This window comes from Microtus ochrogaster, chromosome 18 (genome assembly GCF_000317375.1).
Source record: "Microtus ochrogaster isolate Prairie Vole_2 chromosome 18, MicOch1.0, whole genome shotgun sequence".
Classification (NCBI taxonomy): domain Eukaryota; kingdom Metazoa; phylum Chordata; class Mammalia; order Rodentia; family Cricetidae; genus Microtus; species Microtus ochrogaster.
Genome location: NC_022020.1, coordinates 59,561,499 through 59,589,347, shown reverse-complemented (window position 1 = coordinate 59,589,347; position 27,849 = coordinate 59,561,499). Strand labels below are relative to the sequence as shown.

General features: G+C 51.2%; 1 protein-coding gene across 1 annotated transcript; it reads right to left on the bottom strand.

The window, feature by feature from the left end:
* Positions 1-27,841, bottom strand: Smad7 (SMAD family member 7). Its single transcript, XM_005356272.3, has 4 exons — positions 27,039-27,841; positions 25,683-25,736; positions 20,351-20,425; positions 1-2,040 (listed from the first exon to the last, which is right to left on the bottom strand). The coding sequence occupies exons 1-4, from the start codon at positions 27,643-27,645 to the stop codon at positions 1,502-1,504; spliced, it is 1,275 nt and encodes a 424-aa protein (XP_005356329.1). The 5' UTR covers positions 27,646-27,841; the 3' UTR covers positions 1-1,501.
* Positions 27,842-27,849: the final 8 nt, after the last annotated feature.

Genomic DNA, 27,849 nt, shown 5'->3' with positions numbered 1-27,849 from the left:
TTTAAAAACTGTTTAATGGAACATAAACTCCTTTAGAAAAACATTCAGCTGGGTGATGACACCCATAGAAAAAACACCCATCTTGTGTTTATCTCTTTTTTAATTTGGCATGTTATTTGCATTTATATTAAAGCAAAGTGCATCTTCTCTTTATTTTCCTTGTTTATACACATTGCACAATACATAAATAATGATGCTTATAAAACGTCTTTATATTTACAAGTAATAATATATTTATATATAACATAAAATACATTTTTCTTTAATAAATCTCAGCTTTTTTTTTAAGGAGTCCTTTCTCTCTCAAAGCACTACAATGCTAAATTTCCAATGAGAATGCTTCTCTTGTTCACTTAAACCTTTGTAGTTAGAAAAATAGCTTATGTTGAAGTCTAAACGTGCTCATTGAGCTAAGAACAGTGTCAAAGTTATCATACGAGTGTATGAGTTGAGAGAAGAGCTGGGAGTCAGCCTAGGATGGTACCTTCTGTTATGGCAGGGCCACACCCTTCTCAGTGGGGGAAGGGGGGCCACTGAGCAGTTCCCTCCGGGATGCCCCTCGGGGATGCCCCTCGCTGGTCTACAGAGCTCAGCACACAGGCTGGGGGATGGGGTGCTGAGCTGACTTTCCACACCTGAGGGAACCTGATGAAAAACCAGTGGGGGAACCAGCTGGGGACCCACCCCCACCCCGAGGGTCCTGGGTTAGCAATACTGTGTCCGGGCTGTCCCTGCAGCCCTTGGGAAGCCCATCTCAAGAGAGAGATCCAGGAGCAGATGGCCAAAACAGACAGACATGACAATGGCAGCGGGTGACAGGAGGCAGTAAGACAGGGATGAAAACGATTGGTTCAGCCTCTAGCAGGCTGGCTTCTCAGAAGCCTGTGGATAGGCCCGAGTCCTAAAAGGGGGGAGGCAGGGCAGGGGCTTCGGCAGGCTGGGGCAAAGCTTGGCAGCTGCTGGGACACCTGCTGCCAGTCTGCACAGGTACTGACTCTGCCCCACTGAGCATGTCCAAAGGGCACACAGCTTGAAACTGCGGTCTCTCAGCTGGGGACATCCATAAGGAACACAAAAAGCATCTCCCCCATCTGCCGTTCACGCGCGCCCCTACACTCTCGGGGACGTCCACTCTGAAGGGAAGGCAGTACCCACTACTTTCATATACCATGTTTGGCAGTGCTGACTTTTGCTTCCCATTTTTATATTGGGGTATCCTGTCAACCACACCCACCACCTCAAAAAAAAAAAAAAAAAACCAAACAAATTCATCATAAGCTATTTCTCAAAGAACAAGACAAACAAAACACAAATAAGAACGAGAAGGAAAAAAAAAAACAAAAAAAACAAACAAAACAACCAACAATGGTTAACAGCAAAACTGACCAAAGGGTTTGCATGAAAAGCAAGCACTCGGGAGGGAAAGGTTAGCAGCAAGTAGTTTGAATGGTGGCCTGCTCGGCTCACGCTCCATCCTGTCCTCTTCTCCCCGCACGCGCAACTACCGGCTGTTGAAGATGACCTCCAGCCAGCACGGGCAGCTGCTGATGAACTGGCGGGTGTAGCACTGGCCCCAGCCCTTCACGAAGCTAATCTGCACGGTGAAGCCCGTCCATGGCTGCTGCATGAACTCGTGGTCGTTGGGCCGCTGCAGGCTGTAAGCTTTCTCATAGTCGAAAGCCTTGATGGAGAAACCAGGGAACACCTTGTGCACCAGCAGCGTTCTGGAGTCCGGGTTGTCCAGTGTGGCGGACTTGATGAAGATGGGGTAACTGCTACGGTTGTACACCCACACGCCATCCACTTCCCTCGTCAGCTGGATGCCGCAGCCAATCTTGCTCCGCACTTTCTGCACCAGCTGACTCTTGTTATCCGAATTGAGCTGTCCGAGGCAAAAGCCATTCCCCTGAGGTAGATCATAGAAGATATCCAGGGAGGGCTCTTGGACACAGTAGAGCCTCCCCACTCGCGTCTTCTCCTCCCAGTACGCCACCACGCACCAGTGTGACCGATCCCCAGGTTCCAGAAGAAGTTGGGAATCTACAAAACAAAAAATGGCGGACTTAGTTGGCGGTGATGGTGACCAGGTTCTTTTCCCTCCTAAAATCAAAACACATAAAAACGTTTGTACGCATGCTCGAGTCCCCATAACCAGTGAAAACAAAAAGAGAGGGTAAGGGTAAGCCTGGACTCAACCTAGGCTCTGTGATGCTAATGGGGGGAGCCTAAGACATCTTAAACCACTTTTGAGCATATGGGGGGGGCTTACTACTATTGTCTTCTCTCCATCTAATCAACCCCACAGCATCAGCACCTGGGCCTACTTATCTCCGAGAGACACAGACCCCGAGACACTCGCTAACTTATTTTTTGCTGTGTTGAGCTGGAAAAGGCCTCAGCAACAGCCTAGAATCGCATCCCGTGGATGGAACCTTGAGCGACAGCCTCTCTAGGGTGACGGAAGCTGGCCTACTGGGTGGTGACCCAGTCACACTGAGAAGCCAGGAGGCCTGCACCCTCTGCAGCTGGCCAGTCATCCAATTCTCAGATCAGTGCCTGGTTGAGAAGGAAGAGCCAGCTGGTAAAAATAAAGATGTGGGTGGCTCTGGGGGCTTTAAAAAAAAAGTCATCTTCCCCAACAGAAACCAACTCTCTGCGTGTGTGACGGCAGCAACCCGTACAAAAGAGAAGCTCAAGTTCAGATGCCAAATTACAGCATGCATGTGGGCATCAGCCTAGACCACTGCCGGTCCAGACAGAAGATGCTGTGTCTGAAATAAATGTGACCATCCTGTGGTCCTTCTCTGCCGTCCGCCGTCCCTGGAGGTGCCTCCCCCACTCCATTTTGACCCTGCACGGCTCACGCTGCCTCTTGTGGATTCCACCTGCCCCCTCCCTGACTTGCAAGTCCACCCTGGCACAGCCCACGACAGCCTCGAAGCCTGGGGTGAAGCTGCCAAGATGATTTTCCTAAACAACTGTTCTGAGACCTTTAAAAGGGGGACTAGGTGAGGAAAGTCCCTCCCCCTGCACCACCATCCTGCTACCTCCCTTAACTCTAGCCAAGAGAACAGGCCTCAGACTGAGGACTATAAATCTCCCCAGCCCCGCCAGGCTGCAGGAACGCTGTGGTTTGTGGCAGCAGGGTGGAGACCGGAAGTCTTTGTATTTGTTAACAGAAATGGGGAAAGGCAAGAGGGGAAGGCGTGGGGGATGGGGACACCAAGGCAGAACTGGAAGCCTCCTGCCTCTCTCCCACTCTGGTAGGTAGGTTCGGTGGGCCCTGAGGATGGAGCTGGTGGTGGGGGGGGTGTCCTTGTGTGTCCTTTGTTTCTGGGTTCAGAGGGATGAGGGCTGTCCCCATGCAGGGGCAGGACCAACAGGACTCAGCCTTGTTGGTAACCCAGGGCAGCCTGGAACATCAATCCATTCCAACTTTTATAGGCATGTGGCATGTCAGGACCTGGTATCCAGGCAGCTCCGTTGCCTTTTTTTTTTTTAAAGCAGCAGTCGGGTTTGGATGGGACATCCCATGTGCGAGTCTGTATATTTGTGCAGACTGGAACCCACAAGGTAGCCTCATACATACAAATCCTGAGCGGCTGTCCTCAGCTACACCCCCAACACAACACTGGCCTCCCTAATCCATGCCCAGTTAACACACAAAGGGGGTGCCAAGACCGAGGAAGTGGTGGATTCCTATCCCTGAATCACAAACCTGTATTGTCCCTTGCCCCCACTGCCATGAACCCAACCCCCCCCCAAGTACACAAGACCGCACGTGCATCCGAGTGTGTGTATACAGAGTGTCTGTGCCTGCACACACACTAGAACATAGGAAAAACAAGAGAGGGACGAGGGCTCTGCGCAGAAGGTGACTCATCAGGCGTTAACTTGTTCCTGCAAAGGATCCATCAACTGCTAATAAACTCGTGAGCGCTGGCAATCTTTGAACTTTCTTGCAGAGAGGGAGCTCAGCTCTGGAAGCCACACCAACGACCCTGACGCCCAATGAAGTAAGACACTTCTGGCCACAAGAGTGCTCCCCAAAGTGTCCCCCCAAAAAAAAAAAACAAAAAAAAAAAAACAAACCTGGCCAGGGACAGGAAGACTTGGGGAGTGGCTAAAAAGAGGTTGGGGAGACTTTCCGAGGGGCCTGGATGCTTTGTTTCATGCAGCCCAGCCCCACTGAAACCTGGCACCAGGCAACACGGTAGGGGGAAGGGAATGAAGGCAAGGGAGGGAGGAGGAGGAGCCTGGGATCAAGTTGCTCCCAGTGCCAGGCCTGCTGGCCTCCTCAGCAAGGGGCGGGGGTCCTGTCTGCCAGGCAAACCTCAGGGGCAGATCAAACTGGGAGAGGCTGGGGCCTGAGGCCTGTGGGGGAGAGGGAGCCAGGAAGGGAAGCATACCTGGGTTTTTTTTCATGGCAAGCAGTTTACTGTCAGGCATTCCCAGGAAAAAAGCCCTTTTCTGTGGAGGTTAATGACCCAGCCCAGATAAATGGCAGTGTGGGTGTCCCCTCACACCACAGGGAGACCCCTACTTGCTCTTCCTAGGCTCCAGTCCCACACAGGACAGCTGAACACCTACCCTTGTTCCCACCTAGACTATTTCTGAGTACACATCAGCATCCTCAGTGCGCATCCCAGTGCACCAAACAACCTTGGCCCGAATATTGGCTGGTTAGGCTCACTTAAGGACCAGTTACCGACTTGGGCTGCAGTCTCCTGACAAGGGTCAGGGTAGGTGCGTCTCTACTAGAGTTTCCCAGGACGCATGGACAGGGTCTTCGAAGTCTTGGAGCGGGGAGAAAAGGACAGGAAACCCACCCCATTGCTCATATTCCCAACACCAACCCACTACATTCGTCAATTTCTCCCAGCATTATAACCTTTCCCGTGTTTTCAACCTTTCCTCCCCAGAAAACTGTACAGGGGCTTGTTTTCAAACTACGCGTGCTCATGCTAAAGCATCCGAAAGAAAAGCTTATTGTAAAAGACTCGCTAATCAGATGCCTGCTCACAATTTTTTACTGCAGCTAAGGAAATTTTTGGAGCAATACCAGAAAAATGCTGAATCTGCCTAAAATTCCATTAAGGTGCTTGCCCCTCCCCTTCCACGGTTTCCTTAAGGTATAAAATCTTCCCTTTAAGGGGAAAAGGGAATTGGGTACTGAGAAGGGGCAGATTTACAGTGTCTGCAGAGGGAAGACCACTGAGCAAGGAGAGCTGCCGCCCCTGGTCACCAGTGAACACAGACAGACACTTGTCGACCAGAGACTCATGAATGACTCTCATACTTAGGGCCTCACTGGCACGGGGGTAATTAGAACTCAAGGTCACAAGGTAAGAACAGAAGAAATGTAACTCAAAGGCCAGCCTGGTCTACAGAAAGAGCTCCAGGATAGCCAGGCCACACAGGTTTTTGAAACCATCTTGAAAAACCAAAACCAAAACTGTACATTTAGGCTGTCGAGATGGCCCACTAGGAAAAGGAGCTGGCAATCAAGATTGACAATCAAGTTTGATACCTGAAACCCACATGGTGGCAGGGAGCAGGGAAGAACCAACGGAGCCCCCCCCCCCGACTTCCTCAAGTACAGCATAGCATGTTGTAATATATCTATCCACACAATAGATCAATAAATAAGCTAAGTAAAGAAATAAAACTTGAAGGTGTGAGAGACAAGGAAGAGCACACGGAAGGAAAGGCCGAATTTGAGGTCTCAGCTCACAGAGCCAACCATGAGACTATGAGGTCATCAGAAACATCAACGGGCTCCTGTCACAGACAGGCCCGACCACAGTATCCACACACGTTTGGGTACCCTTCCTGTTTGGACTTACCGAGCAGGCACTCATAGGGCCATCATATCATACCCTTGGGCTCTGGCAAAGAAATATCACTTTATAAACACAGAACAGGTACCACTGATGGGGAGGGGTGTCCTAGAATCTGGACCTTTTGTGAGAGAAACAAGCTTGGAAAAAATAAAGTCAGAATGGACAGAGTCAGAGGAACTAGCACTCACAAGGTTAATTGTGCCCCCAACTGCTTTGCAGATAGATGGCAAAGGAGGGGGGTCTCACCCACTCTCACCTCCGGCTGGGATTATAAGATTGGTATTTCTTTGCCAAAACCCAAGGGTTCGTGATGGCCTATGCGCGCCTGCTCAGTCAATTCAAACAGGAAGGGCGCCGAAGGAGCAACCCTGCTCCCAAAGGCCTTTCCAGGCAGGTCGGGGCAAACAAAGGGCAGGGAGTAGACAGTAGGTTCAAGGCAGCCGCAAGGAACACAAACACTGACTACCAACGCCCTAGCAGCCACAGGTCAAGGGTCCTCCCTCCTCGGGACCCCACCCGGCAGTCGACCCAGCCAGTCTTTCTACACACCAGACGTTTCACAGACTGATAGCACCACCGCCTTGCTCCTCCCCCATTTAAAGCTGGCCATTCTGAGTTCACCTGAACCATTCCAGGACCAACAATAAACAAGAGGGGTCCAACACTCAGTCTAGGCTCATTTGCATCATAACAAGGAGGCAAAAGATCAAAGCCCACAGCCAAAAGGGAAAGCACTGACTTGAACCTGCCATGCCTGCAAGCTCATTAGAACATGGGTAGAAATAGAGCCCTGACTTCCAGGAGGTCCTGAAACAGCTCAGACAACTCTGGACTTAGGAGCAACTTAACTAAGAAAGCTGGAATGCTTCTGGTTAATTCTCCACCGCCGGGAGCGCTGAAACTCAACCTACAACCCCCACCCGTCACTAAGGGGATCATGGTGTGAAATCTGGGTGTCAGAGTCTACTACATTAAGAAAGCTGGATTCCACTGGCACCCCCATGCTCTGCAGTATCTCAGATGGTTGCTGGGCTGGGAGGAATGGTCAAAGGAAGTTATGGACCCTCCTTCAAGGCCAGGATACTCCCCATCAGATCCTTAGGTCCAATCAGCTGAATCCCTAACCAAAACTGACCTTCCTTAGGTCCCACCCCCTAATGGAACATCCCAACTCTGGAGGGATAATTCCAAATTCATCCTAAAAACGGGTCTCCTTGTGCCAGCCTGAGTTATTATGACAATTTGATACAAAAGTGATAGGTAGCCCATCACGTGGTATGCTACACACACCCAATCATCTTTCTGACCCACGATGGTAGCACACACGTTTAGTCCTAGCACATGGGAGGCAGAGACAGGCAGATCACTGACTGTGAGGTCGCCCTGAGTCTACAGAGTTCCAGTACAGCCAGGGCTACACTGAGAAACCCTGTCTCAAAAAAAAAACAAAAAACAAAAAACAAAAAAGAAGCTGACCCATACATGCCTCGTGCCCAGACAATCACCCCAGTGGAGGACAGTTCTGGGCCAAGGCTAACAACATTCAGTAAGCATTTCCACACACTGGTACGGTTTCCCAAGGCCCAGAATATCGGTCTGAGACTTGACATCACCATCCCACCTTCAAGGAGAGAACTGGGATCTCACATCCAGGATCAAAAGGTGAGCTACAGCCAGGTGGTGGCGCACGCTTTTATTAAATCCCAGCACTCCGGGGTGGGGGGAGGGGGGCAGAGGCAGGTGCATCTCATTGAGGTCAGCCTGGTCCACAGAGTTGCAGAACAGCCAAAGCTACAGAGAAACCCTGTCTTCCCCACCCACCCCCCAAAAAAGATGGGCAGGCAGCTACCTCAGGCCACGAAAAGCCCTTGTTCCCAATGTTGTCTCAAATGCTCAGGGTCCAGTTCCCTTAAGCCAAGCCAAGAAGGGGGAAGTGCACCAGCTTCCCTGGCCAACAAGTCACTCTGTGACCTTGGCCAAGTGACTAGCTCTCCTGGGACTGATCAGTTTGACCTGTCTATAAATTATATGAAGGCAGTTTGGGCAAAATGGGTCCCTAGACTCCTTCTGGCCCCGGATGACTTTGCAGTGTACAAAGGACCCGATCAGGAGTCGCCAAGCCCAATTCCATTTACCTCTGCTCCCTTCCAAAGTAAGAGAATCTCTGAGGTGGAAGGCACAGTTTTGCATTTAATTTGTAAAAAAACAAAACACCCGAGAGAGAGCTACTTCCAACTCTAAACCAATTTGGTTGTTGTTTCTTTAATTCCAAGCAAGCGAGTTCATCTTGTCACTCTTCATCTTTAGAAAAAGCTGAGTCAGCCGGGCGATGGTGGCACACGCCTTTAATCCCAGCACTTGGGAGGCAGAGGCAGGCGATTCTCTGTGAGTTCGAGACCAGCCTGGTCTACAGAGCCAGTTCCAGGACAGGCTCCAAAGCCACAGAGAAACCCTGTCTCGAAAAACAAAACAAAAAACAAACAAACAAAAAAACAAACAAACAAACAAAAAAAGCTGAGTCCCCAAGAAAGGACCTCTTCCCGCTTCCCGCACCTACCCCTGCCTGGAGCCCAGCAGCTTCTCTGTAACCATCCTCCTGCAAACTGCTACCCCAAACTTCCAGACAGCCCGCTGGTCTAGAAGGGTGATCAGTAACTTGGTCCTTAAAGACATTATCATGCCGAATACTGACTTCCAGCTCTGAGGTGTTACTACTACTGTGCGCCCCACCCCAGTCCCACCCACCCAAAGCCCCTAGCCAGAGGGTCCCTCCTCAGCACTATTTAGCCAGCAGAGAGTAAAACTGAAGGGGTAGCGCAGGGCAGAGAAGGGAAGCCACACAAATCAAAAACTCTCGTCTGTCTCGCCAGTTGGGCTGACACGGCTTCCTGTGGCCCTGTGTTCAGCCATGCAAATTATAACATGTACCCGACTGTTGCTGCTGCCGCCTGAGGAGACCGGCTCTGCCCAGCTCTGAGGCTCAGAGGAAGGGTGGGGACTCCCAACCCAGCCAACTCCATTCATAATATTTACAGTAAATGGCCTCTCTGGCTGCTGCTGAGTGTACATCCAGTCTAATTACCTCTGAGTTTGCCTACACCGTTCTTCCCTTCCCCCTCCCCAACGTACGACCAAGTTCCTACCATGACCCCCAGAATAACTCAGCCATCTCCTGAGGGTGGATTTTTGTAATCGACCATCTGGAGCCCCCAGTATCTTCTCTTGGTATGGACCTGGTAGGGCCCCCAGAAAAGAGAAGTGGTGGGGCACCCATGGGACAAAGTCCACTTGAATCAAATCCTGCTCAACCACCCGCCTGCCAGTCTGGAGAACCACTACATTCCTGATCTGGGTTCACCTGCAGAGGCATCGCTGGATGCTGATTAAATAAATGTACACCCAAGAACTGACAGAAAGGACCGGGAGCCATCAGAATTCTCCTTGCTCTTTTCAATAATCGTTCTAGTATGTCAGCTGCACGCTAGAAGTTCAGCATGAATCCTATTATACAGTATGACATATACAGGCACAAAAATGCCATAACGAAACGCATTGCTTTGCATGCTAACCTCCCTCCCTCCCTCCCTCCCTCCCCCCTCTCTCTCTCTGTCTCTCTCTGGAACGAACTAGCTCTGTCTCTGCCTCCCAAGTGCAGGGATTAAAGGCGGGTGCCACCACCGCCAGGCTGTATGCTAACTTTTACAACCTTGTTTCTAATATAAATGATGAACACACTAAGTCTTCCAAAAAGGCAAAAATTCTCAGTCACAGAGAACACAAAACCATCTTATCCGCTTTGGCCCTAGACCTCTCTTTTAAAAGGCCACACGTCACTGAACCCCGTTCCCAAGCGTTACCCACTACCAGCTCCAACTCTTCCAGCACCCCACTCAGGCTTTTCTAAAGGGTAAGAAAACCTTCTGAGGGCAAAAGAATAGAGAAACAAGCATCCTTTTCAACCCCCTCCTCCCCAGGCTCCCCTTGGCCCACAACAATTATGAAAACTGTTGGACGGGAAGGCATTTTGAATATTTACGGCATTCCAGCGAATGCATTCCAGCACAGGATCTGATGGAAAGGCCTCCCTCTCCAGCAAGCTCCCTCCCCTCTTCCCTCCCAACCCTCATTCCTCTTTTCTTTACAACCCAGGACACGCTGGCCAGGCCAGGACTGCACTGTACTTACAGGGGAAAACCAGAAAGACAGCCTGGAGACAGTGTGCAGACTGGAAAAGTTAATCATTACTTCTGTCTGTCCCTGTAATCTAATCTCCCCAGCTTGGATACACTCACTGCTCAGCCATCCCAGCCCTTTCACCCCCAAAGCACCCAGGACCTCCTAGACCTGAGTCTCTCTGCCTGCCTGCCCTCCAGCACCACCCCTGCAGTGCGGGAGGCCAAGGCTCCCAGAGTCCTCTTCCAGGCAAGGGTGTTGCCCCAAGGACCTGGAGTCCACCATGCATGGCTGCCCTTCTGTAGAGTGGCCCAAATTCTGAGGATTTTCTGGTCTCACATGACGTAGGTTCCAATCTGGCTAGTATATCTGCAGTGCCCTGTCTCAACTCCCTGCCACCCCCAGCCACTTTCTCTGTGTGGGATATATACACTTAGAAATCGGTGATTTGGTAATTTTGTTAAGTATATTTTACCACTGAAAGAAAGGGATTAGCAGGCAGGCAGGCAGCTCATCAATGTGCTTGTTAGTTGTGCTGAAGACTCTGGGTTGATCCCCAGCAAGGGAGGGGAAGCAAGTCCCTACTCTCCAGGGCAACTATCCATCACCCTGAGCCTACTCCCCTAAAACGTATGCAAATGTCAGTGCGGGTATATGCAATTTTTCCCTGGGCCGAGAATCCTCCTCTTTCATTGATCTTAGAAGAGCTCGCAAACCAAGAGGCATAAAGAACCATAATCTTATTTTAGAGCAGACAGAGGCTGGTGACTCCCTAGACACTGGCTTCCCCAACCTTGAATTCAAGAGTCAAAGCATCGCAGATCTTGGGGAGGGGTGTGAATTTGATGACCAAGCTTATCCCCTTATTTTGCAGATGAGAAAACTGGGGTCCACAACACAACAGTGTGGCCATGCTCCCCAACTCTCAGGCCACAGTAAATCAGTCTTTAGGCCCTACGGGATATAGCCTCCTTCTGGAAGCACAAATGCATGGGGAAGTGGAAGGGGGCTAATCATAGGATTTCTGACTCTTTCAAGAAATACCCCTAGAACTAGAAACGGGGCCCATCTTTTAAGTAGTAGGCACACCCAGAGCAGGGAGAACTTTTTCTTTCCCCCCTTGGTTACTGATTGATGAGGGGAGGGCCTGTTTAACAGGCAGCCTGCCATGGGGCTAACAAGAATCCCCACACACCACAACAGACTTCCCCAACAGCTCAGATGGCCCTCACCTTCCCTAGGGGCTTGGGGCAATGATCAAAACCTCTCCAACCACCCCCTAAAAAGTGCAGACAGGCAAATCTGTCACAAACTATCATTATCTTGGTTCTGGACTCATTTGTGTCGGTTGAGCGAAGGTCCCAGATTTAAAAGTAAAAAGACCACAGAGAAATGAACTAATACAGTCACAGGCCAGCTCACCTACGTGGATCTTTTTGGCTAAGGGACAGAAGCTCCCAGCTCCACAAGGTGAAATTGGAGTTGGGACCAGTTCTTCCCTTTCTTTGGCGCAAGCTCCAAATCAACAGCTGGACAAGGCACCAGAGAAGCATGAAGATAATTAAATCAGTGGATGCTCAGAGCTTAAAGAAGTCTCAGGTGGTCCCCAGGGAACCCCCAGGGCAAGATGTGCACAGAAGTGAAACACCTTGCTAAACGTACTCATAGATTACTATGTGCAAGCAAGCAACCCCAGGTCAATCATGGCCTCGCTCACAAAGGGTGTGGAAATACCCATCTCTCCTCTAGCTGTCAAAATACTGGGTGCTGTGCAATGCTGCGCGCGCGCGCACGCACACACACGCACACACACACACACACACACTCCAGGGGTCTCACTAAGAACCCAGCTCCCTGGCCATTTCTTGCAGACTGTGCACCCCCCACCCCGGTCCAAGCAGGGGTTTGCAGGATAAGTTAGCATCATGCCTTAAATTGCTGCTATAACAAGGCAGCAGGGGCTGAAACCAGACCATGAGGAGGAGACCTACAAACTTTGTTGTGCTCAGTTTTCAACAGAGCAGTGGCAGAGCTCATGACTGGAAAGTCTTGCCTGCTCATCTCCCAGCACCTCTGCTAGGCAGGCTGACTACATAAAATGCTGCCCCTGCCTTCGGGGAGGCTTTTTCTCTGACTTCCATCCTTTGAGAGTCCAGGCCCTGATCCTCCACACTCTATAGAGCTTGGTACATGCTAACTTCTCAGGAAATATCAGAAATGAGTAAATCGGCACATTGGCTTCTTCCCAAACAACCACCCCACTGAACTTCACACCTGGGAGAGAGACGCTGAGTGAAGCCACCCGGGACTGGGTAAGGACACGGTCCCTCACCAGGGCCAGCCAGAAGGGCCATGGCTTGTCTTGGACTCTGTGCAGGTAGGAAGACAGACTCCCCTGCTCTGGGCTGAATGGATGCCCAGCCAGTGGCTGGCACAGGCTGAGAGGTGTTTCCAAGGTAGGCGCCGGCCAGGCAACCTCTGCGGGTACACCACCTGCCCACAGCATTCGGCTTTGGCGTCCTGCTCTGTTTGGACAAGTTACCCTCAGCAAGTGTTCAACAATGCTTTTACACACCCCAGGGCTCCTGTTGTGTTATGAAAACAAAACAAAGCACGCTAAGGGAAAAAGCTGGGAGGGTGGGGGTGAGAGCAGCCAGCCACACACAGTCTTTCTTTCTGGTCTCCACCTCCCCTGCTCTGGGGCAGCAGGATCTCATAACCCAAGCCATCAGAGCAGGGCATCAAAGAGAGGCCTCAGATGTGCAGGGATGAAGACATGGATGCTGTATCAGGTCTACCCCTCCTCTGAGGGGGGAGGCCTTCCTGATGCACTGACAGCCACAGGACCAACTTATATAGCTGTACTGGTGGACTGCCAAAGGCCGGTTCAATCCTCAGGGACAGCAAGAACGGCAAACAGACAGCACTGAGGACCGAACTGCCTGACGCCGGATTCCTCTCCAGAAAGACAACTCTGGTGTAAAAAGACTGGATGGAGTAAATTCTTACCTACCCTTACTATTTTTTTTTTCCCCTGCAAGTTAAAACTGAGCAAATGACACTGGGTGGAGCTCAGGCTTAGGATACCAAAGCCAAACCAAAATTAGTTCCCAGCCAAGAGCTGCTTGGCCTCACCATTCGGGGAAGGAAGCTGAAAAACCCATGAAGGATTCTACAGTAAACTGGGAAATAAGGGCTGCAGTTAGCGTTTCAACTGAAGGTGACCCCTTCTGGGGAAATATTTTTTGTAATAATAAAAATAACATAAAGCTCTCAAACAGCCTCTTTCTTAAAGAAAATGGTCTAAAAGTCCTCATGGGAACAGAAGGGAAGAAGGGGGCAAAAAGAAAAAGGAGCGGGCAGTGCCCGGCAGTTTCCTCAGCCACACTACTCTTCATGAACTTTCTTTCTGGAGTTCTCCTAAAAAGAGAGCGATGATGCAATTTCCTGTCTTGTCCCGATATTTCCTGTTAGCTGACAAGGTGAAAGTTATCGCTGCTTTAATGACTGTCCTACACCCCATCAAAAAGCCACCTTTGCCTGCCCAGTTCCCAGCTTCACCGCACTGTCTCCATTTTAGCAGGAACAGTGTTGTTTTCCTACACCTTTAGGAGGAGGCAGGCATCAGCTCTACAGCGGCAGCTTCCTCTAGGAACTGGGCCAACAGCTGGGGTCCCCAAGGTGACCTCACGGGGAGAAGAAGGGCCAGGGGAGGCCATCCCCTCCTACCGACGTGTAGAGAAGACTAACTGCAATCAAGTAAATACAGCTTTCTTGGTGTGTTAGCCACTAAATTGAGGACTGTGCCTCAGCAGTTAATAATATCTTCCCTCTGAAAATAGCCCGAAGAGGAAGCCTCGGTGTGACAGTAGGCAGGCAGCCAGATGCTGGGCCATTCAATCCTCACGGAGAAAGATGTTCAGCCAATGGTGGCTGAACGTACAGTATCCTCTTCTCGGGCTCCGCGAAGAGAACACAGGAGCGCTGTCGTGTGGACCGAGGCTCCAGTGGCCCTGAAAGGGTCTGGGTCACTAGGCTTTGGAAGCTAGCCTTTGTAACCTCTCTGGCTGTGTGTCACTGCACTGGGCAAGCCCCCGGGACGTGGCGCCTGGAGAGAAGTAGGAGGAGGTGCACTTCCCCGTACCCCAGACCGAGAGGTCAGACTTGGGGAACAAACGAAAACAAGTTTCCTACTTAGGTTTCCCCAACTTGCATGGAAACGGGAAGGTTGAAAAACTCAACACTGAGCAGAATGTGGTGGCTCACACCTTTAGCTAGTCCCAGCAGTCAGGAGACAAGCAGGGCTACACACACACCTAAACACACCTACACACACACACCTACACACACACACCTAAACACACACCTACACACACACCTCTAAACACACACACACACACACCCCAAAATAGAGAGAGAGAATGAGCGAGGGAGGGAAGGAGAAATCTCAACACTGAGACAGTGAACAGATAGCCACCAATGTACCTATGGTCCCAGAGATCTATAGGTGTTATGGAAACCAGGATCCAGCACAGGTGAGAAACCTCTCTCACTAGTCACTCACTGTTCGTCAAGGATAAGAGAACACTTGCACACATTTAAGTCACTATGGGCCACATCTGTCAAAACTCTGGCAAAGTCCACGTAGCACGAATGCACCACCAGGAACACTGGGCACATGAACTGCACATCACCACCCCAAAAGGAAACGCAGCACTAAGGGGCACTCTCGCAACCGGAACACATAGGAGGAGGACATTCTCCTCAAAAGTTTCTGAATTCAAACAAGGGCTGGAGAGACAGCTCAGCACTTAAAGCTCACTGGCTGCTATTGTAGAGCACCCAAGTTCAGTTCCCAGCACCCACATGGCGGCTTGCAACTGTCTGTAACTCCTCTTCTGACTTTCTCCTGCGCCAGGCACGTATGTGGAACACAGACATACATGCAGGCCAAGCACTCATACACACAATAAAATAAACCATCCTAAGGAAACATTTTCAAAGAAAAAGTTCAGATTCAAGGGCTATAAATGCAAGTTCAGGAATTTTAAGCTTTGCACTTAAAAACAAACAAAAAACCTGCCAGGCTAAAACAACTGTGTTAGAGCTGTTCTTTGTTTTGTTTTGGTACAGGCTCACTCGGCAGCCCTGGCTGGCGTTGAACCCAGAGATCCACCTACCTCTGACTTTGGTAATCACTTATTTTTACCAGGATGATAGATAACACGTGCTCGTAAGACAGGATATTTGACATTAAAAGCAACATCCTATCTTGTCATATTAGCTATCGAAGATTTTAAGATTTCTTTTTTTTCTTTGAGACGGGGTCTCACCATGTAGCCCTGACTGGACTGGAATTCACTATTGCAGTCTAGGCCGACCTGACCACTTCTGCCTCCTGATTAAGGGCTGGGATTAAGGAAAGACACCTGCTTGGAGTGCTGCTCAAAGTGCAAAGCCTACACTAGGTGAACAAAGACCAACCTAGAGTTTGGGGTTACAGTTCATGGTGGGGCGCTTGCTTATGGTGTGTGAGGGTTCACACTTCGCCCTACTTGCTTTCAGAAAGAGAAAAATACCACTATCATCTGAAATGCCATATAAAGAGAAAATATTATGGGGTTAATATGGAAAGAGGCAAAAGAAGCCAAACCCTTTCATGAATGACGCCTCTTCCTTTCACTGTTGCTGGCCCCAGAAGTCCTCAAAAAGTCTAAGCCATCTATAGCAGGCAAGCTCTGCTGAGAAGAGGCCCAAGGGGGAGCTGGGGGAGGCTGTTTGCAGAAGCACAGCCAAAGCCACTACCACCCTGGCCTGGCCTTCTCGAGCCCTTCCCCCACTCGCTGGCTGGACTGGGTTCTGCCTGGGGACAGGATACAGAGGCAGCGGCCCATCTAGTCTAGCCGGCAGAGCAGCCCAAATTTGCTCCAGAGATTTTAAATGCTGTCACCCTGCATTTAACCCCTGCCTGACTACCTCATTCTTTCCAGGACAAAAGAGGTTTATCAGGGAGTCGTTCACCAGGGGCGGGTCCCATGACCTCAGGTCCTATAGAAGAGGCCCGCCAACAGCCCCACTGCTGCCTAGGCCGGGTCTACACCAGGGCGTGGGTGTGCATCAGGTGAACCGCCCTAGCCTGGAGCCAGCAGACTGACTTGGTTAAGAGACTAGACCTGTATTCTTGGATTTCCAGGCTGTCATTTCCCACAGTGGCCTGGAGGGAACAGGTGGTCACTGCTGGTCACTCTGTGAGCCCATCCTTGTGACAGCTGTAAGCTCACCAGCGAGTGCTCCACCCTCACTTCCCAGGATGTTAGAAACTACAGCCAAACCCTGTAAGAGGCAGAGATGCTGGGGACACAGCAGTCACCTGAGGCCCAGGACTTCTAGCTCAGTATCACAACTTCATGCCAGACGTTAAAAACTCATTCACATCAGCTGACTGGCTTTCCTTAAGCCAGAATGCAGCAATCCTCCTGAGCTACTTGGTTTTAGCCCAAGTCGGCCGTGAACCGAGCCAGGACATTTCAGATTATATAGGTGCTTTTAAAAGTCCTCGGACACTAAGGCAGATGCAGCAGGGATTAAAGAGGAGAGAGAGACCACTTGTCCTCATGGTCGATTTAGTACTAACTTGAAACCCTTCCACCCCAAATGTGGAAACCAAAAGCTATCTAAGACCTTAAGCAAAGGAACTAGCCTAGCCACCCTCCCCCAGGCCCCTGACCCCTCCACATAAACATGATTGCATAGACAGGAGATGTCGATGCAGTTTCTTCAATTCCCCTAAGACTCCTTCATGCTTCAAGTCTCCAGGGCCCACCCTTCACCCCACCCAGGACCCTGGGAATTCCTCTTTGCAAGTTGAAGTAGCTGTGAATGGCTGCAGGCCCAACACGACTCTCTGCGGGAGTTCCGGAGACCCAGGCAGCACCAAACGCTAGTATCTCTGAAGGAAGGGCCAGCAGCTAGGTAACCTATCAGTCCAGTTAAGACTGCGCACAGGCCACGTGCAGCCCCTCCACCCAACTCCAGAGAGGGTGCAAAGACGCTAAGCAGAGAGCAGTTCTTCCCTGAGATGTAGTAGAGGGCCCAGATGCAAATCCTGGCTGTCTCCTCCACTCAGCTCTATAGAAGCTTCCCAGTTATGTCAGTTCTTGCCAAGGTGGGTCTCCCTGACTCAATCGAAAGCAGCAGCAGCAAGGGCCTGACCTGGATTTGCACGCCTTCCAAAAGACGTCAGTGCCCAGAGACAAGGCTGAACACGGGCTACCAAGACTGCTGTTCTGAACTGTTCCAAATATCAGTCCCCACACAGGACACAGCTTCATGCAGGAGCCACTTTGTGAGAGCAGGGGCCCGGATTCTCTCGGATCCTGCCTGTTGGCATGGCATCTCTAACGCTCAAGTGTCAACACAGGAGTCTGTCTGTCTGTCTGCCGTGTGTGAGCGCGCACACACACACTCACATGCTTGCACACAGCGATCCATCTGTCTCAGAAAGCCGGCTGTCAGAAATGAAAGTACAATCTCCTGGAACCAAATTACTGCCTTCTAAAAATGTCCCGTTTTTCCCAGACTGAGGAAACTTGTAAGGGTGGGGTGTGGCGCTGCACTGCAGGTCTGCAAGGAGCTGGCCTGTCGTCCCCCTGCCCTCCCCCCAACCAGAACCAGACTGCAAGGCTGGAATTCCAGCCTGAAGCCAGGGTGCTACTCCTAGGGCCAGTCCCTGCCCACTCCCCTTCCTCTCGCGGGCTCTCTGCAAGCGTGCAGGAAAGGGAAGGGCCAGCCTTGGAGTCACCCCTGCATTTCAGGAGGGGCTAGGCGGTTGAGCACGCCCCACCCCCATCTCCGAGGCACCACGCTTTCACATTGGGCTGTTTTCGCTTTCCCTTCTTCCCTTGCCAAGAGAATCAAGCCCTGGCTCACACTGGCGACCTTCCTCCCACCCTGAACTGAGCCCCATTCATTAAAGCCCGCTCTTAGCCAGGGCAGGACAGGAAGGAAAGCAGCACACAGGGCCTGTGAAAGAGACTGAGAGGTTATTTCAGGGGGGGTGTCACCGCCCCCCACCTTGACTGATGCCCATCCTGCTCCGGCCCTACCTCACCCCACAGAGTCCACTACAGGAGCCCCTTCCCATCTCTTCTGGCCTCATTCAACACCCCTGCCCCTTAAGCCCTCAATCTAAGCAAAGCAGACATTTAGTCCCTACACACAACCCTAGCACCACCTTTGTTAAAAGGCGGTGGTCTGGGCTTCCAGGATGTATGAAACCCTTTGCCTAGGCTCACGAAGAGACATTCCCAGAACAAAGAGGATCTTGAGCTTCTCTCTGTGCCCGTCACCTCTCCTCTAAGACACCCCCAAACCATTGGCATCAACCCAAAAAGTCCTTCCTACAACAGCCTCCACCCCAGCACATTAATACATGGCTCCAACTGTGTCCAGAAAGAAGAAAGGGCTCCAACTTCGAAGCCTTGGGATTTAGTAAACCAAGAGCTAAAATTCAAAACAAACGCTCTTTCATGTGGAGGCTGCCTCTTTTTTTCCCCTTTTTTCTTTCTGCAGTTCTGTTAAACCACGACATACTATGCCATCCTAGCAGAGCCTCATCCATTGCCGAGGGGGCCTGGGGGGCGGGCACTAGAATGCTGCTTCCCAGCTCCTTTCTAGAACTGGCAGAACTTTAGGAAAGCGGGGTCCGCTGACCAGGTCATGCTGCTTGGCTCCTGGGGCGGGGTGGTAAGCAGCTCTCAGGCTGGTGGTTCTCAGCCTGGTATCGTCATTTCCTCCAGTAGAGGAGACAGACGAGATGTTATCAATAAGACAAGCCTTCTGAAAAGCCCCTTTCAAAAGCTACCACTTCCCTTGCTTATTTCATGTGGTTTAGAGAAGCCAGGGCTCCTCCCTGCACACCCAGAACTTAACAAATACAGCGGCGAAAAACCAAACCAAAACAAAACAAAAAAACCAATAAATAAATAAATAAATATAGCCGAGTTAACAGCATCCTGAACATGTTATTATTTTGCTCCTAGTCTCTCCTGGTCCTTTCTTTTGAGATCTCTCAGCTCATTTCAGCCCTAGACTTTCCAGGCCGTACTGGCTCCCTCCTTGGCCTGCTAGGGCCCACCCCCTTTCTCCCTCTGGGGTCCTTCTTTTCCTGCTCAGTTCTCATTAGAAGCTTTGAGTAAACAATACCCTCAGTCTCAGATAACAGTCAGAGTACACACTGCACTGAAATCAAAACAAACAAGGGTCCCCCTACAGCCATTTCCCAGCAGGCTCAATTCCTGGAGGGGAAAGTCTGGGATGTGGGTCCAGAATGGACTGTACCTCAAACCACACACAGGGACAACTCTTCAACAGTTAGTCAGGGGGAGTCTTCCCACAGCCCAGGGTGCGCAGAGCCCACAACGTCCACTAAGGGACGCTACATACTGAGTGCCCAGAAAGGTCCTGGAATTTGCCCCACCCCAGGTGACTTTCCCTCTAGTTTTAGCTAGTTCTTAGAAAATAAATGATGATGACCTAGTAGGGTAAGGAGAAACGAAGCAAAAACATCTTAGAAAAGAACTCGCCTCCCAGAGTGTCTCTTGTCCTCAGAGACAGACAATAACGCACAGGCTCTCTCTCCCCAGAGTACCTCCTCCAATCCCAGCTCTCCCTGGATCCATCTGTCCAGGCCTTTGGTCTGTGAGCCCCGAAGGCCTGTCCAGCTTAGGCACCTATTGTCTACAGCAAGCCTGGGGCAACAGAACCCCACAGTCCACCAAGATCCAGCTTGCACCTGGGCTGTGTACCCCATAAACATGGGTCTGTCTCCTTCAAAGGCATGCGCGCAAGAGCAAAAATAAAAGCATAAGCACATGAACATGGAAGTTAGGAGCAGCTTAAAAAAACCATGAGGGATGGCAAGATGGCTCACAGGATAAGAGCACCCACCACCAACACGCCTGATGACGTACACTCAATCCCTGGGGCCTACAGGGTGAAGAAAAGAAACAACTCCTACAGGCTGTCCTTCGAACACGTGAGTGATGAACACACACAAAATTTTAGTAAAAATAAAAAAAAACCACAAAGCATGTCTCACGCACAATCAGCTCTCAGCTGACTCCAGTTTCCCCATTCCTGGGAAGGGCAAGGTTCTGGCACATAAAGAAAGGACCACAGGATGAAGGCGGAAGGGCACTACAGTCAGTCACCCTGGATATGTCTAGTTTAAGGCATATGACGATGAGATCAACTCCAGACCAGTCGAGGTGGCAACAGGCCACCCCCATTCCTTTAGCCTCCAGCAATTTCTAGGAAAGGAGAGAGTGTCTTACCTGAAAGCCCCCCAGGGGCCAGATAATTCGTTCCCCCGGTTTCCGCGGAGGAAGGCACAGCATCTGGACAGGCTGCTGCAGAGTCAAGAGAGAAAGAGAGAGGTGGGTAAATAAGCACAAAAAGAACATCAGAGTCAGAAGCTGTAGAGAGAGATGGCTCAGTAGTTAAGAGCACTGACTGCTCTTCCAGAGGACCAGGGTTCAATTCTCAGCACCCACATGGCAGCTCACAACTGTGTTAACACCCAGATCTAACACCCTCACAGACATACATGCAGGCAGAACATGAATGCACATAAAAATAAATAAATTATTAACAAAATCAGCGTTCATTCTTACAAACACTGAACAGCATGAAAGAAAGACCACACATTCCAAAGGTCTGACTCACAGCCAGCACGAGGCAGATTATTAATGGTCTACTCGGCTTCGTGGTGTAGCCTAAGACAGACCACAGCACCTTGTCACCCGTCTGGGCTCCAGGCGGCCAGTTAATCATTGGTCAAGTCAGGCTCAATCACAGACTGACTGGAATTTCTCTTCCATTACAAGTCTCCCATTGAGAGCAGGTAACTGCCAAGGTCAAGGAAGTGTACTTTCTCAACCCTATTCTCTTCTCCATCAGGGGACAAAGCCCCTCCTCCCACTCCCACAGACAAGAGTCTCACTGTGGCCTTTAAAAAAAAAAAAAGCATTTTCCTTTTTAATGGAGATTAACAAATGTAGGGATTGAGTGGACTCGCTGACTTCTACCACCTGAGCCTGCCAGCCCAGCAAGGACCAAGCAGGAGGAAAATGTTCTACCTGCTTCCAGATGGATCCCAAACCCACCTCTGGAAACCTGCCCAGACAACCCCATTCTTACAAGGCTGCCTGCCTCAGTTCCTACACAATCTCTCTGGCACAGTTTCCTTCCATTGTCTTGACTAGACCTTAACCTACAGATTCTGTCTCCTCTGCATCTATCTCCCCTCCCTCCCAGGTGCTCAGCGGTGACCTCACTGCAATGACAATTCCAGCTGAGAGAGAGCGGACACACAGACCAGAGAGAGAGAGAGAGAGAGAGAGAGAGAGAGAGAGAGAGAGAGATAGATACACGGACCCTTACAGCCTCCCTCCAAGCAATTACAACAAAAAAATAACGCCCAGAATCACAGCTCATTAGTCCCCAGGAACGCAAATGCACAGGCCCCAGGAACTGGGAGCTTCTTCTGCACCACTGCCAACACCAAATTTCTTCCCAAGTCCCCATAGAAAGTTTGGCTCTGGGAAAGCCAAGGCTCCACTGGTTTGTACAGACTCCAGTTCTCCAAGACCAGGCTACCAGGCATTAGCAAATACCCCTTTAGCCACACTGGTAGGCAACAGAGAAGCCTGGAGGCCAGTAAGTAGCCCTGACGGCCCTTCAGTGGTACAATAGTTGCCTCCTGTCCCTGACAAAGAGAAGGAGACTACCAAGCCTGTCCCAACACACAGTCCGGTCCCCCCCAGAAGTCTTTTGCTGAGGATCCCTCCTCCCTCTGAGGTCTTCTCTTCCCAAAGTCAGAAAGAAGATTCACTCTTCAACAAAACTCTCCAGTGGGGAGGAAAGGGAGGTGGAGCGCTTGGGTATATAGCACTTGCTCAGTACGCATTTAAAAATTAAAGAAAAACCTCTTCTGCATGGGAGGGAACATGGAGGAGTGGTTAGCAGGGGGAAAGAGAAGGCTGTATACAACCTCATTTTTTCAGGGAGAGGATAATCCCTACCAGGAATATACTGCTTTACAGGATATGTTTAATAATCAAATGGAAAACAATGGGGGGGGGAGGCAGGAAAGGGCGGTCCTAGCCCTATGGCGCAAGCCTGTACTTTCTAAATTACGATTCTTACCCCACCATTTTCTAGAGATTGGCTCCTTATTCCCCTCCTCCACTCCCCCAAAAGGGAAGACACCCCATGGCCACTCCCCCAGCTCAGGCTGGCAGAATGCCAGGGGCAAGGTGTATTTCAAAGGCTAAGCCTGGCCCTCTCTAGGGCAGGGCCTGGAGACCTCAGTCAGGGTGTCAGCTTGGCTCACATCAAAGGTGAACCAGCTCCAAGATGCAACCACAAGTGATTTTTATGAACCGTGCTCTGGCCTCTGCATCGCCTTTGATCTCAGGAGGGATTTACACACATTAATTAGGCCTCCCTACCACCCCTGTGAAGCAGCAGCACATTCGATAGGCACCCAGGTAAACTGAGGTGCCACTGACTGGGCCAGGGGCCACCCAGGGAGCTGAACAACCTGGATCCAGCTCCTATCCCCAGTTTCCATTCCCAAGCAGGCCACCAAGTTCTAAACCTCTTCCCTGGCGCTGGCCAGGTAGGTTCAGCCAGTCTCTGGTGTCTAGAACCGCCCCCCAGCTATTCCCTAGCATAGAAAAGTCAAGTGGGACAGATCTGCACCCACCACTCTACAATGGTAAATCTCTCAAATCAGAGTCTCGTCTTCCACCACTATCTCCTGCTCCCCAGAGCCCAGTCTGGCAGACAGCAGAGCCCGGCCATCCCCATCTCCTCCACCACCATCTATTACCAAACACCTAATTAAGCCCTGGGATCTGTGGAAGACAGACACACATCCCCCTTCTCCCAGCAGGTCTAACAAAACTGCAGCCTAGAGCCTGGGGAACTGTTAAGGTTCTTTCCAACTTAGTTCTGAGCTTCCCAGGTACTGCTTTCTAGAGTGACTGATGGAAGCAATAAGGAAATAAACGAACGAATGACCTTAATCAAACTCATGTACAACTTAGTCTTAAAGAGACTTAATTAAGAGGACCAGATCGCAGATCAAGATGCCAGGCCTTCTGCTAGGCTTAGAAGGCTGTTGCATGAAGAGGCCATCTCAGCAGCCAGTCCCCAGCCTCGGGGCAGCAGATACAGTGCTAACAGGAAGTGGTACCTTCAAGCATCCCAACTCTACAAAATGAGATCTAGGAACAAACAGCAAGTTATTTTTCCTCGTGGGGGAAACGGGAACACCTTCATGCCTTGCCAAGCCCACAAGTCACAGCCACTTTGCCCTGAGGTCCAGGCATCCCCAACACTCCCTGCAGGTAACTCTGTTTGGGCCAGCTTATATACAGAACCAGGTGTAGACCTAGACCAGGTACTTCAAGAGGCTGCAGCCATCACAAACTGAGTTCCTAGTTCAACCTGCCAGAGCCTCCAAAGGCTCCCAGTTCAACTATACCAGATCCCAGCCCCTTCTAACAGAGATGTCAGAAAAGGGATCTCCTCAGCTGTGCTGTCTCATTAAGATTCTAACAGTTGTCCACAGTAAAACCTTATTTCCTGTTTCACCTCTGTAACCCAACACCAAACTCTTCAAACTCAGGCTGGGAAATAATAACTGAATCCCCAGGTCCCAGCCCTTTCCCATACACGGGGTGGGGAGAAAAATGTGTGAGAGCAAAGCCCCCTGAATCTGTCTCCCTACAATACCCCTGAGTCACCACAACTAGCAAAACCTGCCCCCTAGACCAGTCCCTGAGCCTGCCGGGTCTGTCCTGACCACTCCTCTGCAGAGGCTTTTCTGCTACCCTTTCCTTGTTCTTCCTTACACAATGGTGCCTGCGTTTGGGTCCCTTTACTTGCTTTGTGTTAGGCAAAACATTTGGGGTGAGTAACCAGCTGCCAGGGTTTCCGATTGGCAGGTTAATCACTTCCTATTGGCTGATCTGGGGAAGGTGGCTCCCCTCCTTGGAAATGGCTCATTCCTGTCTTTGTGGCTTCTCTGTTTACACACATTTTGCTACCTAATGTCAACACTTGCTAATGAATAAATATTATCACTCCACTCCCCAAAAATGAGGTCCTGGCCTGCCAGAATGACTTCTTAAATCGTGCGGAACCGATTTACCCCGTATCTCTCCTGCAAACCCAAGAGCACATGGTCCTTCTTTCCTATGGAGTCTGGACTTCAGGGGAACCACCATAGCTGCCACCTCTAAGGCCACAGGGACTTCTCTTTCAGTTTAAGGTTAACTCCCCACATTTGAAAGATACAGAGGGAAAACAAAACCAGAGAGAGAGAAAGAGAGAGAGAACTGAAGGGGACCCCTGGAGAAGTAACCTCCTGGAATGACTTGACTCTTTAAGCCACAAACTCAAGCACGTTAGAGTCCTTAGAGTTTGCTAATGCCAGTTAAAGTTTGTTGCAAATACAGAGAGCCAGTTATCTTGTCATTAATAACCATTTATCTGGTGTTTTGTAAATCGAAAGCAAAATATCACATACTCTGCAGGCCACCTAGTATGCAGGCACCAGGCAAGCAGCAAGACCTCCCCAACTTGAGAGAACTGGTGTCATTTGTGGAGGGCTAGCCGGGCCTTCACTGACACTTCACTAAGTATTTAATTTACTGACAATGTCCCCAAAAAATTTTTATGGGGGGGGGGGCAACAGCAAAAACTCTTGGAGCAGAAGGTTCCAAGAGCTAACAACTAGTGCCTACCCCTTCGCTTTCCTTCTCCTTGGCAAAGCAAAGATGCACATATAACAGGCACAAAAAAACAAAACAAAACAAAACAAAACAAGGTTAACCCCGTTAAAACCGGGCTTTCAGGGACAGATTCTGGAATTCTTCCTGTGCAAGTAGGACGAGGGGCTTGTCCCTGCTGTCACCCCCAATCTGTTTTGTTGACCCTGTCCCCTGGCACTGTCAGCTCTACAGGGATGGGCCCTGGTGCTGCCAGCCAGAAGTTGAATGCAGACAACCACAATAGGGCTGGTGCCAGCCTCAAATGGGCTTCTGCCCTGGCCCCCTGCCATCCAGTGACAAAGCAACAGGCAGGCAGACCGATGCTGAAAACTTTCATGGTCTCTCTACCAAAGAATTCTGAGAAAACCCCAGGAGAAAACTGGGGCTGAACTGGGAGAGATAATCCCCTCTGAACTGGTCCCGTCTGAGGCTTCTAACCGCTCCTCGCCTCATCCATTTAACTATCGCTACCCACAGACTTTTCTGGCCTCTCAAAGCTTCAGAATGTTTCCATCAACCTGTCCTATTTGGCTCCCAAGACATTCAATGGATTAAAAGCCTGCATGTGTTAAAGCTGAACTAACTTCCGTCACACGGTTCAAATGCATAAAAAGAGAACAAATTGTAAAACATGTCTGGGAAGGGGGGAAGCTATCTTTATGGGGGGGGGGTCCAATCGCAACAACAGGGACAATCTACCAAACCTGCAACAGAAGAAACTGTAACTACCTTGAGCAAGCCATGCACCACCCCAGGCCCCAAGCTAGACACAGAAACCAGGGTTCTAAGAAAGGAAAAGACCTTTGAAAAACCATCTACTCACCAGTTGGTTTGAGAAAATCCATTGGGTATCTGGAGTAAGGAGGAGGGGGGGACTCTGAAATTAAAAAAGTAAGAGAATATAAAGACTGAGCCATGAGAAACAGAGATAGAAACTTATGATAACTCAGGCATTCTTTTAGCCCAACTGTTTGTCTTAGCTGTGGGGGTTGGAGGCAGGGCCGCGAGGCGGTGATTGCCTTGATATTTAGCTGTCAGATAAACAAAAGAGACCGCCTGGCGCCAGCCTCCGCGCTCCGCTCCTCCACGTCTGCGGCCGCCGCCGCGCACAGCGGGCCGGGCTGGAAACCACCGGCTGGGCCAGGACTCCACCGGCGGGGCCGCGTACAGAACAGTTTGCAAGGTGGGGGGCGCCCGGGTCTGCTTGGCGTCCTAGAAGTACAGAACCCGCTCCCCCGGCCGGACCCACCTCTACGAGCACAATTCACCTCCGCCCCCGCTGCTCAGCTTCGCACCCACGCGCCCAACTAGGGATTCCTACCCAGTCCACCCGAGAAAAAGCACCCTAAGTGTGCTGCTGAACTTGGAAGACTTGAGGGGAGCAGCGTACGCCCCTCTCCACCTTAAGCACAAAGATATGGCGAAAAGAGAAGACATGGAATAGCTAGGAAGATAATATGGATAGAAACCTGTTCAAGGGTTCCAGCTACGAAGCGCAGGCCCCAGGGCAATTAAGAGGGTCTTCAGGGGGCTGGGGTTCTAAGACCACTAATTGTATGCTTTTTCGGTGCAAAATAAAGGAAAAAGGAGAAGCTACCCAACTTCTCCAGGCTGTTTGTTCCTTCTCACCCTGAAGCTGGCACAGCTGAGAGTGGACACCCAATTCGGTCTCCATCCTACCACTACCCCCAAACTCCAAAGCTGTGGAGGCCAGGACAGTATCTGGGCCACTTGTGCCCCACGTGACTGTCATTATTTACTAAAGGAGAGGAGACGTTCCAGCTTTTATAGCTAGTTTCTCCCAGCCTTGCTTGGCGGGCTTGGACCGAATCCAACTCGGCCACACACCTCAACGCCTTTCCGGGTGCGGGGGAAGCGTGATCCCCACTTCGCTCTGTATTCCCTTACTGACCCGGAAATAAGTGTCTCATTTTCTGCAGCATGTCTGTTCACTATAAGCAGAAGCAGTATCCATGGTCCTTCTTCGGAGGGTGGAGGGGAAGTGCGATAGAATATTGAAAGGGAACCCCAAGGAATGTCCAAGCTTCCCCTTGTCCCTTCCCTGATTGAGTTCCCAGGTCTCCTCCAGAAGGGGGGGTACGGTACACATACCCTAGGGCACTCTACCAGCACTTCCGCGCCAGAGGGAACGAAAGGTGGGCACAGAACAACTTCTTACCTAGTTCGCAGAGTCGACTAAGGTGATGGGGGTTGCAGCACACCAGCTCGGGGTTGATCTTCCCGTAAGATTCACAGCAACACAGCCTCTTGACTTCCGAGGAATGCCTGAGATCCGGCCACCTGAACACTTTGCACAGCAGGAGGGGGAGCGAGTAGGTCGAGGGCGGCTGCGCGGGCTGCGTGCTGGCGGGCGCCCCCGGGCCCAGCCTGCAGTCCAGGCGGCCGGGCAGCAGGAGGCACGCGGTGCGCGTACCGCCGCGGGACTCCACGGCCTGGAGCAGCAGCTCCAACTGCCGCTCCTTGAGTTTCTTGAGCACCGAGTGCGTGAGCGCCTTCAGATCCGCCTCGGCGCCCCCAGCCGCCCCTGCACCCGACGTTGGGGGATGGGGATGGTGGTGACCTTTGGCACCTCGGACCGCCTTGCCCAGGCAGCAGCCAGCCCTGCCCGCGCCGCCGCCACCAGCCCCATAAGCCCGGCCGTCCGTCGCCCCTTCTCCCCGCAGCTCGCCTCCGCCACCCCCCACGCCCTCCTCCTCGTCCTCGCCGCCGGGCGCACGGCTCCTCCAGAGACGCCGGACGAGCGTAGATCGTTTGGTCCTGAACATGCGGGGCGAGGAGGCAAGGAGAAAAGTCGTTTGCCGGCTAAGGAGCGAACATGACCTCCGCACACCATGAAGAAGTCGGGCGCCGAGTTGGGGCAGCAGGCGCAGGCGACAGCAGCAACAGCAGGGGCCCGGGCAGGAGCGGCGGCGGCCCGAGGGGCGCTCCGTGGCATGCGCCAGTCTCCCGAAGGCCGGGGCACGCGCGGG